Source organism: Diabrotica undecimpunctata, chromosome 10 (genome assembly GCF_040954645.1).
Source record: "Diabrotica undecimpunctata isolate CICGRU chromosome 10, icDiaUnde3, whole genome shotgun sequence".
Classification (NCBI taxonomy): domain Eukaryota; kingdom Metazoa; phylum Arthropoda; class Insecta; order Coleoptera; family Chrysomelidae; genus Diabrotica; species Diabrotica undecimpunctata.
In genome coordinates this window covers 11677108-11693345 of record NC_092812.1, presented here as the reverse complement: position 1 = coordinate 11693345, position 16238 = coordinate 11677108, and the positions used below count along the sequence as shown (strand labels likewise).

Below are 16238 nucleotides of genomic sequence, written 5' to 3'. Positions count from 1 at the left end.
CGAGTAACTATAATTACATATCAAACAAATGGACTATTATGATTAACTAACGAACTAATATTATGCTGAACTAAATTGCCTGTGTGTTTACTATATTTATAACAATATCGGTTATTAGGCCAACGATGATGTTTTTGTAAAAATGCTGAGTCTTTAAGGTTAGATTTGTAGCAAAAGTATTATGAAACAAGACACGTGTGTTATTTCATACCTGTGCTTTAGTTTCCATTTGTCCTAATAAAAATGGGTAAACAACAATTTACGTAATGAATAATAAGTATTATTTTGTGTTTTTTATAAATTAAATAATTATATCAATATCTCACCACATTGCCAAGGAATATGACTGCCACGTCCAATCCAACGTTCAGAAAAGGTATATTTAACTATGTTCTCAACGCCTTCTCTCTAGAATGTGGTGGTGTACCATCTTACATAAACCATATATTTTGGTTTTTCAGCATTTTACAATAGGGAAAAAGTAATACAACGCCAGTAGGTATAGAAATTTAAGAAGCGATAGAAAAGGGAAGAGGAAGAGGGAAGAGGGAAGAGAAAAGACTAAGAACACAAATATCAGAACAAATAATAAGCTATTTTGGACATGTCCTTCGAAGAAATGGTCTTGAAAAACTTACCATCCAGGGAAAAGTAGAAGGCAAAAGAAGTAGAGGTAGATCTCCCACACGATACACGGACCATATTGTTGCTACCATTGGCGCTCCATTGTCAGAATGTGCTAGAATGGCAGAAGATAGAAAAACGTGGAGGAACATTGGGAAATTTAGCTAATAGCTTCATGATATCACGATACCTGCATCAGGTTAACGACTAAGAAGAAGAAAAGGGAAATTGTATACATGATGACAGCCAACGTCTGAATACGCACACGGCACCTAAAGAAGAAGATGAAGAATATTTTCTCCAATAAGACATTAGCAGCCATAACAAAAATTTTGTAATGTTACATTATTATCTTTGAGTTGTTTTAATAAGAATAAACTATGAATTATGCTTATCTACAGGTATTGAGTGCTTTACCGCACAAATATCACAACTAAGAATTATGAGGCAGCTGACTTATAAAGTGCGATTATCTCGAAAACGGTTAAATTTTGAGGTTACTAACAAGTATACCTTTTCTTTGTAAAAATAATGTATGTTTAATATTTTTTAACACAAAAAGAGGTAACTTCAAGAGCAAAAAAGTTAGGCGCAAATCTATGCCACACCTGTGGCATATGTGGCGCCATCTATCAGTTACATTGATTTGTGTATAAAATTATAATTTATTTTACTTAAGAGCGTCCAATTATAAATTTTTGTCCAAAAATATTTACAAACGTAAAAGTTATAGCGAAAAATACAATTTTAAATTTCCACTTTAACACCCTGTATCTTTCTTAATATCAACATTTTATTAAAGCAAGTTGGCTTAAATCGTAATATTTTAAAGTGCAGAATCTATGGTTTCTGTTTGTACAATTACTTTAGGACCACCCTGTATATATATATATATATATATATATATATATATATATATATATACATACATACATACATACATATACATATAAGTAAAAAAGTAATGGCATGTCTCGCAAACGAGAAAACCAAAAATGGTATATCGATGGAAGGCAAAATATATATATATATATATATATATATATATATATATATATATATATATATATATATATATATATATATTTCTTTCTTTCTCCCCTTCCTTTTACTCTATCATGGTGTCGGATTTGGGCTAGCTATTTTAATTTCCATTTACCCACCATGTTAAATAACATGATAAATAACATTGTTATTTATGCCACGAATCTTACATTCGGGTAAGTTTTCTATAGCTTTTTTATTGCATCATTTAAATTGTTACAACATAGTAATTTTATTTGTAGACCTTGATAAAGGTGGCAAAAAACCACCGAAAGCTTGGATTCAGAATAAATAGTACGCCTTAGCAAAGCTCTATTTTTTATTGACTATCACACCCAAAAAGAAATAAGTATTTACACACATATATATAGAGAACTTTGTTTGGTCTTCAGTGGAGAACCATCTAAATGAAGCCAAATGTTCGTTTAAAATTTTTTAAATATTCATATCTACGAATATGAACATTATTTTCTGCAAAGTTTGTGTGTTTTTTGTTTTTGTTTTTTGTTTTTTCTTTTTTGGTTAAGTTAGTTTTAAATAAGGAGTAAAGTGTACAGTAGATATGATAACATCGATAACATACTACATATTGAGTTAGAACTGATGAAGCTTTAGAAATATAAAGCGAAACGTCTTCAATAAACTTATGAAGTAGTTGACTTCTTTTTTTATTTGCCAACCTGAATGACCGATTAAACCTCTGAATTCACTAGTTGAATACTTTAGAAATATATATATATATATATATATATATATATATATATATATATATACATACATATACATATAAGTAAAAAGTAATGGCATGTCTCGCAAAAGAGAAAACCATTTCCATTTACCCACCTCTTCCATTCTTTTCTGTTTCCTGCCATTATTTTCAATTCCTCGAGTGATTTTTGTTTTCCCGCCTCTACTACTTGCTGTATCCATTTTTTTCTTGGTCTGCCTCTTTTTCTTTTTCCGATGTTTTTTGCTTCATAAATTTTTCTTGTTATTCGATTGGATTGCATCCTCATCAGATGCCCATACCAGTTCATTTGTCTCTTAGCTATTTTGTTCATTATCGGTTCCTGGTTGGCCATTCTCCTAATAATCTCGTTGCTTAATCTATCCCATTTTGTCTTTCCAACTATCCTTCTTAGATGTCTCATCTCCATTGCGTTTATCCTGCTCTTATGTTTTTCCAGAATTGTCCAGTTTTCACTTGCATAGAGCACAGTCGGTATCACTATTGTGTTATATATTTTTATTCTTGTTTCTCGTGCAAGTTCTCTTTTTCCCGTTATTGGGGCTAACGCATAATATAACTTGTTTGATTTCTTTGCTCTATTTGTTATTTCTCAGTCTATTTTTCCGTCATCAGTTATTATACTTCCCAGGTATTCGTAAGTTGTTACTATTTCCAATTCTGAGTTTTTACATTTTATCTTTATTTGATTATCTTCCTTATCTCCTTTGCCGCTGATTATCATTACCTTACTTTTTTCCTCGTTTATCTCCATTTTTAGTTCTTCTATTTGTTCTACCCATATATCCATTAGTTTCTGCATTTTATTCTCGGAATCTGCTATTAGTACTATGTCGTCTGCATACATTAAAGACTCTATTGTTACCGGTTGTAATCTGCGGTAACCTATTATTGTCTGTAGTTGATTGGTTCTGACTCTAGTGTTTCTTATCAATTCGTTCATTACTATTATGAATAGCAAAGGGCTGAGACTATCTCCTTGTTTAATACCTCTCTTCCAATTAAATGCTTCCGATCTTTCCCCTGTTATTTGTACCCTTCCTTTTACCTCCTTGTAAGTACTTTCTATAATTTTTATCAATGCATTAGGTACGTTTATTTTCCTCAAGTATTTCCCTATAATATGTGTTTCTATCGTGTCAAATGCTGCTCTTAGGTCTATGAATGCTAATACTAGTTTTTCCCCCGTATCTATACTTCTTTCTATTAGGTTTCTAATGATATATATGTTGTCATTTGTCTATCTTTCCGGTCTAAATGCCGTTTGTTCTTCTCCCAATACCATTTCTACTTATTGTCTCAGTCTCTTCTCTATTATTTTCGCATATATTTTAAAGCATACCGATGACAGACATATGGCTCTATAGTTGTCCCAGTTTACATGTTCTCCTTTTTTGTATATTGGCACGATGATATTGTTCTGCCAGTCTTTAGGGATTGTTTGTTTTTCCCACGCCTCTTTATATATTTTCCATAGCCAATTTATTCCTTCTTCTCCCATGTATTTTACCATTTCCGGTTAAATTTCATCATCTCCACCTGCCTTGCCTATTTTTATATTTGATAATCCTTCTATTACTTCTTCGCTACTTATTTGCTCTGGCTCTGTGTTTTCTTCTCCTTCATTGATTATATTGTCTTCCTTTATCACTTCGGTATCAAATTTTTTCTCATAATATTCTTTCCATACCCTAGCTACTTGTTCTGGGCTTATTTGTATTTGGTTTGAAGTATCTCTTTTTGAAGTATTTCCTTTCGTTTTCCTTGCCTTATGTGTCGTATTGTCGTCCAAAAGTTTCTATTATTTGTTATATATTCTTCCTGAAGTTCTTCTCCAAATTCTTTCCATGTTTTTGCTTTTGCTTGTGTGACTGTCTTTTTTACCAATCGTCTCTGCCTATAGTATTTTTCTTTATCTTCTTCTAATCCCGTTTCGATGTATTTTTTCCATGCTATTTTCTTCTTTTTTATTTCTGTCTTCACTTCTTTATTCCACCATCTTGTCCTTTTCAACTGTTTATTATATTTTTTGATTCCACACACTTCAGTTGCTGTTGTCTTTATTACTTCACTGTATGTATTCCATCTTTCTTCCAACGTCCATGTTTCTTTTTGGCACTCTATTTGTCTCAGTCTTATGTTAGTTTCCTCCGTGTAAAATTCTCGCACACTTTCTATCTTTAGTTTGTTTACATTTACTTTCTTGTACTCTTTTCTTTCCACTTCCTCCAGTTTTGCAGTGACCATCCTGTGTTGTGTAGACAGTACCGGTTCCTTTTCCGTTAAGATGTTTTTTATATTTTGTTCTAGGTTTCTCGTATAGACTATATAGTCGACTAAGCTTTTCGCATTTCTCTCTTCAGCCACAAATGTATATTTGTCGTTAATGGTTTGTTCACTGAATGTGTTTCCTATTATCAGGTCATTGGTTTGGCAGAATTCCAGCATTTTCATTCCATTTCTATTTAATGTTTCTTCCCCATATTGTCCAATGCATCCTAATCCCCTGTTAATGTCTTTACCTACTCTTGAATTCCAATCGCCTAAGATTATTATTTTTTCTCCTGTCTCTCTTAATTTGTCTAATGTGTTTTGGAGTTCGTTGTAGAATTCTATCATTATCTCTTCTTCATTACCTTCCGTTGGTCCGTATATTTGTATTATTCCTATCTTGTCTTTTAGTTCTATTTGGGCTGTGATTATTCTAGATGATACTGCTTCGTAGTTTGTTATTCTTGATTCTATTCTTTTATTCACTATTATATAATATATATATATATATATATATATATATATATATATATATATATATATATATATATATTATATAGTTATTTGCACCTGCAGATCTTATAATATGAATGCTTCCATGCTTTATTTTAGTTTCTTATTATCATTTGTATCTATTTTTAATTCCGATATAACCAAACTTTTCTTTTTACTTGTTTCAGATAATTTAGTTAAATATTATTACTTTTTACTTAATACAATACGATAAAAGTTGTGACTTCTATCAAGTACATCTTTGCCATAAATTTTAAAAAATATTCCCTAGTTTAAAATAACATGTAGCGATTAGTTTTAATATATTTCAATTTCAATCTATTGAAATTTTTTACAATTTTGTAAAAAAATTTCAATAAATTAACACACATTTCTAAAATATATGTCTTGAATAAATATAAATAACTTTTAATAATTTAAATAATATAAAACATCACTTTCATTTAACAAACAATCACATATACCTTATTCCTATTTCATTTGTTAACATCTCTCCCCTCGAGAAACTTCCCCGCTAATTGTCAGACAGTTACAATATTAACCGAAGATCACCCATCATCAGCAATATAGGATAGTTTGAACTATGTTTACCGAATTATTAAGTATTAATAATTGTTGTACCGGCATGTAAGTAGTATTTTGTTTTTTACTAATTTATTACAATTCAATAGATTATCTCTTACCAATTTGTGGGTTTTTACTTTGCTTAATCAATTTTATTCATATTAATAAACACAGACATGTAATATTGGCATAATTACTGTGATTTATTATCTTTATAAGACAGCACCCTAATATGGGCTTTTTGTAATTTCAGCATTTAATTTACTTTGTACCGTTTGACCTGAAGATGCTTTGCAAAGTGTAGAAAGCGAAACCGGTTTTGGTAGTAACATTAAATTGATTGTGAGTAAGTCATATTTTATTTCTTTTACCTATTTAAAATGGACTCACACAAGCAACACATTCATAACTTAAAAAAAACTATAGGGATCCCTAATTATATAATCTTCATAGATTTGAGCTCTAACTCCTGTATCTTTTCCATCAAAGTCAAAATTCTTAAATGATCCATTAACAGGGTTCCACTGTAAGTTATTCAAGTCAATTAGGTCATCTATTTTCTGGGTACTTTCAGCTCTGTACTGGGAAATTAGGTATTCAATAACATCGTCTACATTTTGTAAATTTGAATGGATATTATCTGACCCTGTTTGTGAGCTAATCGGCAAATCTCCCAACATCATTAGAGGCAGATAAACTATTTGATTTGCTTGAAGATGCTCCAGAATCCATTGTAACATTTACTTCTTGACATAATTTACGTTATTTTGGGACAAAAAATGTACTAAGTCACTTGAAGCTTGCGAACTAGGAGAGTAAGCATCAGACGAATAAACATCACCTATTATTACAGAATCACTTTCCTCATTCGACATTAGTTAATCCCACAACTGTAAAATGCGGTTCTGCCCTTTTTCGTAATCTCCCATTGTGCGTACACTTTGTTTACATTCAATTTACTACACTGCTATTCTCAAAAACTCTGTTCATCTAAGAAGCTAACAACAGACTGACTTGCACGAGTCGCTTGATTCTCGAGACGGTTACATTGTCTATAATACCAGGCAGTGCCATGGCACAACGTATGTACCACATGGCCCCGTAGAAGCAATATAAATTCTTTGGGCCACGTGGCATAAACCTAAGGCTACAAAAAAATCTTTCAAAGTTCACAAAAAAAAGACAGATATCCAAAAATATTATTCAAATAGATTATAAAATACCTTAGCAAACAGAGAATATTACAAAAAAAATTGGTCCTAGTGACCAACAATTTTCATTGTATGGTGGCGCTTAAAGTGTTAAAAAACCATAAGCGTACAACGGCTCAATATACTCGTAGAAAATGAACTAGAGGGTAAAATGAGCCTAATCCCAAATTTTTGTACAAATCGATGGTGGACGAAAAAATTGCGAGTTTTTGCCATTTTTTAGCTTCATTTCCTGGCCTAAAACCTGTTACGATTTTTACGTGACATCAATGATTTTTTCACAGATTAACTGGGATATAGGTTTTTATTGTTATTTGGGTATGGTGCGACTACTAAAAATAAAGGAACAATATTAAAAGTTCCATAACGCGGTTATTTATTTATTTATGTGGTATTATTCCCACGAGAGGTGAAATTCCTCATAAATGCGCCATAGAACATTATTGATTGCATTATGCTATAAAACATTCGCGATTATTTCATTTTTATCATGCTAAATGACTTTTAATCTTACAAACGCGCATTAACTAAATAGATAATCGTGTACGCAGCAAAATTATGTTATTTTAATTATTTCTATTAATCATAGACTGTGTAAAATTTTTATTTTACGTAGCCCCTATGCACTTTGAAATCATTCTTTTCTGACTCAGTGAATAATTGTTTTAAACACATAAATAACCTCTCTAAGCGTCGAATGTGATAGGCGACTCCACAATTTACTTTCGTTTATTTCGAATAAAAAAAGTCATTTGACACTGAATCAGTGTTGATGTCGGATGTCTCATAAATGTGAAAACCACCGAAATGCACTGGATGGTATCATAATTCTCTTTGCGTTAATCCCTATGCGGGGTCGGTATCCCTATCTTGGGTAGTTTCTATCTTTAGTCATACTAATATCAATCCCTTTTACCGACATGTTCTGCCTAAGCGTTTCCCCCAAGGATTTCTTTGGTATTCCTCTCCTACTCCTCCCAGGAAAACGCTTATCAGCAATTCTTCGTATTACGTCTCGACGTTGAACATGCCACAACTATTTTCTCTGCCCTCCTCGAGGTAATAAGTGCGTGCCGGACTACATCGACGATAGTCCTACAAGTGATTGCAGATACGCTTCCCATTCACCTCCTAATGAAAGAACGTGATCTTATACGACAATTAGCCTTGTTCAGTTCTGCCAGGAAACAGATAGTACAATAATGAACACCTTTTTCCAATTACCACCTCGATGACTCTACACCTGGAAATCTCTAGCTGACTGTTAAAAAAAATGATTAGAAACCAGATTGATTACATCATCATCAACAAACGATTTCAGAATTCCATAAAATCCGCAAAAACATATCCGGGAGCAGATGTTCCATCAGACCATAATCTTTTACTAGGACGTTTCAAATTCCACATGAAAAAAGTCCACAAAAGAAAAGCACAAAAACGTCCGGACATAGAGAAATTGGAAAATAAAACGACATGAGAAGAAGTCAAAGAGGAGATCAACAACAAAATAAACAGCATGGTAATCTGAGATATTAATCAAGAAAACATAAGTGTGGATGATATGTGGAATAAAATTAAAAATATCTGTAATTCAGTGGTAGATAATAAACTTAAACCACATAACAATATAAAGAAACAGCCATGGATGAGACAAGAAATATTAGAGCTAATGGAAGAACGAAGAAAACACAGAAATAAGAATGAGGAAAGGTACAAAGAAATAAACAAAATCATTAAGAAAAAGATTAAAGAAGCAAAAGAATCATGGCTACAAGCTCAATGCATAGAGATAGAATCGATAGAACAGAAACATAACACTTTTAACCTACATAAAAAGATCAAAAACTTAACGGGAGGAAACGGATAACGAAGTCATAACTTAATACTAGACGAGCACAACCATCTGCTCTACGAAAATAAGAGAATACTTGAGAGATGGAGGCAATACATGGAAGAATTATTCAAGGAGGAGCAAGAGACAGTCAGTGTTTCTGGATGTTCAAGACCAGAAATAACACTCAGTGAAGTAACAAATGCAATAAAAAGACTAAAAACCAACAAAGCACCTGGACCTGATAACATACAAGTTGAAATATTGAAACTATTTGAAAACAACCAACTCAAACTCCTAACAAGTCTACTGAACAAAATCTATGAAACTGCGGAATTTCCTACAGATTAGCTAGTTTCTACCTTCATCCCTCTCCCCAAAAAGGCAAATGCCACCAGATGCTCTGATTACAGAATTATAAGCTTAATGAGCCATGCACTCAAAATCCTTCTTTCTGTTATTCACTCTCGCATATATAGAAAACTTGAAGAAAAAATTAGCAGTGTTCAGTTTGGGTTTAGAAGCGGACTGGGAACGTGAGAGGCCCTATTTTCCATACAAGTATTGATACAAAGAGCTCGAGACGCTTATTGGTATGTTAATTTACGTTGAAAATCATAAAGAACGATCGCATGAAAATCTTCAACCATTTTACTCTTTTTCATCATTTGGCTAGGAAATTTTTTTTATGTCACTTTAAACAATTCAGATAACATTCACATAACAGAACGTTTTGGTTACTTATATTATTAAAACATCAAACTGTACAACGCTGATTTAATGTTTCTACATTGGTGGTTCTATATTTAAAAACTCTCGTATTATGCCTTACCGTTACTGATAATTTCGTTTATTTTTCAGGCGGAGATATCCAACAATTTGGAAGTAATATCTGCTATTCCTAGAGAACACAGTCTGCCAATGAAATGTAATAGATATTTAGTCACCTATAGGACTGAAGTAAAATTCATAGCTCAAAGCTACCGATTTGTATACTGTTTAGACATGAGTCCATCACATGCAAACGTAGATACTCAGAAGAATAGTATCCTGTTTGATGAGATTTTGAATTGTTTTAATGCTAGTATTGATGGACTTTGTAAAGAGGTAAGTATTATCATTAGAGTGCAATACTAGCCACTGGATATGTCATGGTTACCTTCAATTTTAGTCTCTTAATCTTCGTTGTTCCTAGTTTATATAGAGCTAAGATTAAAACCATTACAAAAATGAATATTAAACTCAATAGTCTTCCGGGTTGAACCGCGTTGATTCTCATTGCGAAAAGCTTTCGAGATCCTCTTTGATGTCTTCTTCGGGGCTTCCGAGGTCTCAGTCTCCCGAGCTTTCAGACACTACTACACTGATCACCAATCAATGAACTACTTACTGCCGCTGGGAACAGAAGATTTTCTTAAGGTCTTCATGTCGAAAGTAACATTATGCCGTCATCTCTTTTATTGGGACAATTTGGCGTTTTTTCAATTTCTATGGCTTTTTTGGATAACTCTTGGTTTATAGAAGCGGATGAGGGCTATGGTTCTGGAGTTTTCAAAATCAATTTTGTGGCCTGTGTGAAGATGGTGTTGACCTAGAGCTGAAATTGAATCGGAATTGCGAACAGAAATAGAATGTTCATAAATCCTATGTTGGATTCTACGATTTGTTTGGCCTATATAGGATCGGGGACAGTCTGCACAAGTAATTTCATAAACTTCGTGTTGTTCATTTGGAATGCTGTCTTTGATTGATCGGACAAGCGATGAAAGTCTTTGTTAGAGGGTAAATATTGTTTTTATTCCTTTCGATTTAAGAATTTTGTCGATTTTCGTATGATGTAGGTCTGAGTCTTTGGTTTGAGATTGAGTGGGAGATTGATGTCTGTGGATGCTCCTATTGATGTGATTTTCGAGGTAACCGTTTTGGATGAGTGCTTGTTTTAAACAAGAGAGCTCAGCGGGTTTACTTGCATCATCGGAAAGGCGTATTGATTACTGAATTAATTTTTGAAAGTGGATGATTTATCATGCAATTAACGATTGGTATGGGTGGGTTTTCGATAAACATGAAAACCTTGGGATTGGTTTTTCTTTATGATAACGTCGAGAAACGGTAGGGATGAATCAGTTTCCACCTCCATCGTGAACTGGATACTAGGATGTATGCCATTCAGATGAGTTTGAAAAGACACCAAAGCATCCCTGCTATGGGGCCAAATGACGAATGTATCCTCAACGTGTGTGTTTGAGCATTGATGTGGATAGTGCTCGGGTCTCGAAGTCTTTCATAAAGATATTGGCAATTACTGGAGATAGTGCCCATTGATGCCCCATTTATTTATCTGTAGAATTGATTTTGGAAGATCAAATAAGTGTTGGACATACAATGTTTAATGAGAGATAAGTGGTATTGCTGGGTACTGTATTTAGTTTTCAGAATGTTTAGAGTTTCGTCTATAGTTCAATGAAATGAAAAGAATTTTTGACGAAAGATGAAGCATTTTCGGCAAAAGGTTGTAGAGTTTTGGCCAAGTACTTTTCCAATGGTTGTGTAGGGCAGTTATATGCACTGACAATGGGACGTAGATGAATATTAGGTTTGTGAATTTTGGGTAGGCCATATATTCGAGGTGTACTGGAAGACTTTTCACGAGGAATTAGAGATTGTTTTATGTCAACAGGAGGAAGAGAGGTTTTATTGATAATGGCTTTTGTTGTTTTCTCCAGATAGGTTGTTGGATTATTAGGAATTGTGGCATTGCGGGAAGAATGACTAGATTTGGATTTAACTGAAGTTCTTTCAGGGCATTTGCTTTGGCTTTCAACTGAAAGCCAAAGCAAATACGTTGTCAAGCAGAGCAAGGAAACATCCTGGCATAACTATGTATCATCTTTGAATAATAACACATATCCCTCCCACATGTGGAAAAAAATTCGACAAGTCCAGGGTCAAAAAACTAACACCAAAATTACCCATTTAATCTCTAACACCACTTCTAGCAACATTGGCTAATGTTGAGAGTTGGAGTAGGAGGCTTTGAGTTTCTAAGAACTCTAGCGATGTCTTGTCTAGTTATTTCAGCTTCTTCGGAAGGTAAACTGGAGATGGCTTCTTCAGTTTGACATATGATTGTGTCAATTGGAATGTGACTTGGGGTAACAAAGTAATTGAAACCTTGTGCTAAAGCTTGAGTGGCAATGGTCGAAATAAGGGTATCAGAAAAGTTATGAACCACTGTAGTGGGTTCCAACATTGAGGTTTTTGGAATTTGTTCGAAAATTAGATGCACTTATTTGCGCTTCTGAGTTTCAGTCTTAGATTCGAAAGTGTTTAGGGCTGTCTGTGTGTTGATACGGTCGAAACTGTCCCATAATATAGGATGTACATTGAAAGAATAAATAGATGACCAGATATTGAAAATATTGATATTTGTGGTAACTAGTTTTCGTCTAGTGAAATGAATAGCTTCACGGACAAGCGCAAAACTGATATTTCTAAGAATTTGGGAGATAGAAGGAAAAGAAGTATGGTGTTTGAGTTTTAGAAATTTGGAAATGGCTTTATGGTCTTGGCAGGCTTTAAGGAATGTTAAATTACAAAGAAGACTCTTACGTAGCAGCAGATTGTTATATGATTTATTGAGCCGGTAAAATTCCTCCCCGTAGAGGCGAATAAAATGTTCCGAAAGATTTCCGCGGTTAGTACAATTAAACCTAGAGCTAAGATTAATACTATTACAAAAGGACTCATAAGTAAAATAGTAATGTGTAGTAGGGAGTACGGACTCTCGCTCAATATCAAAAAGACGAAGTTTATGAAAATTTTTAAAAACAACCATAATACTAACGAAATCTTGACAGTAGAAGGCCAGCAGATCGAAAGATTAAAAAAGTACACTTACCTAGGAACACTTATAACAGAAAATAATGACTACACTGCAGAAATCAAAGTCAGAATCGAAAAAGCACATTCTAATTTTATAAAAATGAAAAAGGTCCTATGTGGCAAAGATTTAACATTAGCTCTTAAAGTACGCCTAACAAAATGTTACGTATACAGTGTACTATACTATGGAGTGGAATCATGGACGTTAAATCTAGACACAATGAGACGACTTAACGCCTTTGAAATGTGGACCTATAGAAGAATTATGAGGGTTTCCTGGGTAGATAGAGTTACGAACAATGAAGTACTGAGAAGAATAGGTAAAGAGAAGGAAGTTGAACTTACAATTAAAGAAAGAAAGCTACAGTATCTCGGACATGTGATGCGGGGCGAGAAGTATGGCATCCTGCGACTCATTATGCAAGGAAAGATAGATGGTAGAAGAAGCATCGGAAGAAGACGAATTTCATGGCTCAAGAAACTTTTTAGAGCTACTGCCTCAAAAATTAAAATAGCTATGATGATTGCCAACCTCCGTAGCGGAGATGGTACCTGAAGAAGAAGAAGAATAAATGAATATTAAACTAAACAGTCTTGCGGGTTGAACCGCGTCGATTCTCTAAACATTCTGAAAACTAAATACAGTAGGTATCCAGCAAAACCACTTATCTCTCATTAAACATTGTATGTCCAACACTTATTTGATCTTCCAAAATCAATTCTACAGATAAATAAATGTGGCATCAATGGGCTCCCCACTATCTCCAGTAATTGCCAATATCTTTATGGAAGACTTCGAGACCCGAGCACTAACCACATCAATGCTCAAACTCACATGTTGGCTACGATGTCATCTGCAAATCTTAAATGGCTGAGGTATTCTCCATCAATGGATAGGCTGCCAGTTCATTTTGCTGAATATTTTTTCTAGAGTTGCACTGAAGTGCTTTGGTGATATTGCATCTCCTTGTTGGACGCCTCTGGTAGTGCGAAATTATGATGTGTTTTCATAAATTTTTACCTTAGCTTTTGTTTGTCTGTAGAATATTTCCTTAAGTCTCAACGTACGGTTTGTCAATGCCTTTATTGGTCGAAGCTTCTATTACTGCCTTGGATATATAGAATCGAAAATCTTCTCGAAATCTGTGAAGGTTATTGCTAGCAGTATATCATATTCTTTAGCTCTACTCATTAGTTCTCGAATCGTATGGATATGATTCAGGGTACTGCATTTACTTCTGAAGCCAGCTTGCTCTCTTGACTGTGTAGCATCTAATGCATTTGTAAATCTGTTGTTGATGATCTTTGTGAATATCTTCGTTGGCTAATGTGCATATTTAATTTTCTTGAGATTGATTTTTATGATTTTATTTATCTTGCATTTAATTGTTTTATTTGATTTTCAGTTTACAATTCCTGGAAGTTCAATAACCCTCCAACCAAACATATACCTCACTGTAATAGTAAACACCCCATTTTTTTTAAGTCCCGCACAACAAGTTCTTGTCAAAGGAGTGCAAATAACAGTAAATAATCTTAAAGAAATCTTAAAATATGTTGAAAAACAGTTTCACATTCTAGAAGAAAAAATTGCAGACGTTTGTTCCAAAGCTCTGGATCACCTCGATTCTCAGAGGGTAAGTTTTTTTGAAAAGTAAAATAATTTTGATATTAGTTTCAATTTTTTTAGAATCAGAATGAACATTTAATGGGTGATTTATTCGATTCACCAGATACTGGAAAGATGTATTCTCGCATACCTATGGTGACACCAGATGTCAATTTTGTAAATATGCTACGGTACTCAATGCTAGCTATCTCTCTTCTTCCAGAGAACAGCTTAAGTCGTAAGTAATAAGTTAAATTGCTAAATTTGACACTGGTACACAGACCTCTTAAGCAGTCCGCTTAATATTTATAAATTATCTATTGTATTATCTATATACAGGGTGGTGAATTGTCAAACGGGCCATAGGAAACTTAATCGAAAATTCTAAATTGTTGAATTTCTGCTTCCCTAATTATTTTACACCAAAAGTCAGGGTAAACTATTTGCAGAGAACTGAAATCTATATCGAAAACAAATGTTAAAATTTTTCTACGAATTAAACATATTCCAAAATTTTGCAAAAATATAATATATCTTTCAGGCCTCACGCAGTGCAAGAATGTGTATGACGTGTTGCGTTTGGTCATATTGATGTTTCTGATATTTGACAATATTTGAATTGCCAAAATTTTTATTTTGTGATTTATTATTTAAAAAACAATAAAGTTGATTAAATAATGTACTTAGTTGAGGAGAAAGTACCAATAGTAAAAATGTTTTATTCAGGCAATAGTGGTCGAAGTATCAGTTCTTTATTTAGCGGAAGATATCCCAATATATCAATTTCCAGTCACTCAACAATTCAACAAGTATTTTACAAAATTTTGAAAATACTGGGACCGTTTTTTTTAATTGTACCTGGATAAACAATATTCCTAGAATAAGTTCTCGGACCATTGCAGACCAATTTAATATTCATAATTCCACGGCCTTAAAAATTTTGAAAAGGGATAAATTCCGTTCATATAAATTTCAATGTCATCTAGAACTAAGAGAAGAAGATGCTGAGAGACGAACGAAATTTATATTTAGACACAATATTCATTTTTCCATAAGGAAAATTTAAATTCAAAAAAGTTTTTAAACTTGCTACAAGAAGAGTTTTTACCGAGACTTGCAGAAATAGCTCCAGATGACGAAGAAATTTGGTTTCAAATGGATGGATGCCCTACGCACAATAACTGGGAGGTTTGCCTTAAAAACAGATTTAATAATTGTTATATTGGACCTAACTGTAACATTAAGTGGCCTCCGAGATCGGAACATCTAGCTCCAAACGATTATTTTATCTAAAATCAAAAATCTATTCTGACCAAAAATTTACAGATTATTTTCAGATATTGAAGCATTAAAAATACGAATTATTGAACAGTGTTCAAAAATAACGCCCCGCGTTCTGGCTAATGGTAGAAGAGAATTTTACAATCCATTGGGATACTGTTTAGTACAAAATGGCGGATTGTTTGAACATTTGTTATAGATTTATGTTAAGAAATTATCATAAATTATTTTTAGGAATAAGGATCACAGTAAAACTATATTGAAATTCTTTGAATTATTGTATAACCTGAAATTGAATTGGAGTGTATTAGAATATCTTACGTTAAATAAAGATCTGGCATTTCAATTTTTCGTCAACTGAGTATATTTCATTAACTTCATAACTTTGTAAACAATATAATTTATTGTTTGCAAAGTAATATTTATTGTTCAGTAGTAGTAGTAGTATTTAGTAAAATTTATTGTTTATAATTTAATCATAAAATAAAAATATGGACAATTCAAATATTGTCAAACATCTTACATCAATATGATCAAACGCAACACATGTTTGTTTAACATTTGTTTTTACTACAGATTTCAGTCCTCTACAAATAGTTTGTTATGTCATGTCCCATGTCCCAACCGACCGTCCTTGCCGAAGACACCAAATTTCCT

The 16238-nt window shown here is 33.2% G+C and overlaps 1 protein-coding gene across 2 annotated transcripts in view; it reads left to right on the top strand.

Annotated features, from left to right (window-relative positions):
- LOC140452546 (KICSTOR complex protein SZT2-like) overlaps nucleotides 1-16238 on the top strand; it is a 177480-nt gene that overhangs the window by 7581 nt on the left and 153661 nt on the right. For both annotated transcript variants that reach the window (XM_072546872.1, XM_072546871.1), the window contains exons 3-5: nucleotides 9668-9913; nucleotides 14098-14328; nucleotides 14382-14538. In XM_072546872.1, the coding sequence (XP_072402973.1) occupies nucleotides 9668-9913; nucleotides 14098-14328; nucleotides 14382-14538 (634 nt within the window). The remainder of the gene's footprint in view (nucleotides 1-9667; nucleotides 9914-14097; nucleotides 14329-14381; nucleotides 14539-16238) is intronic.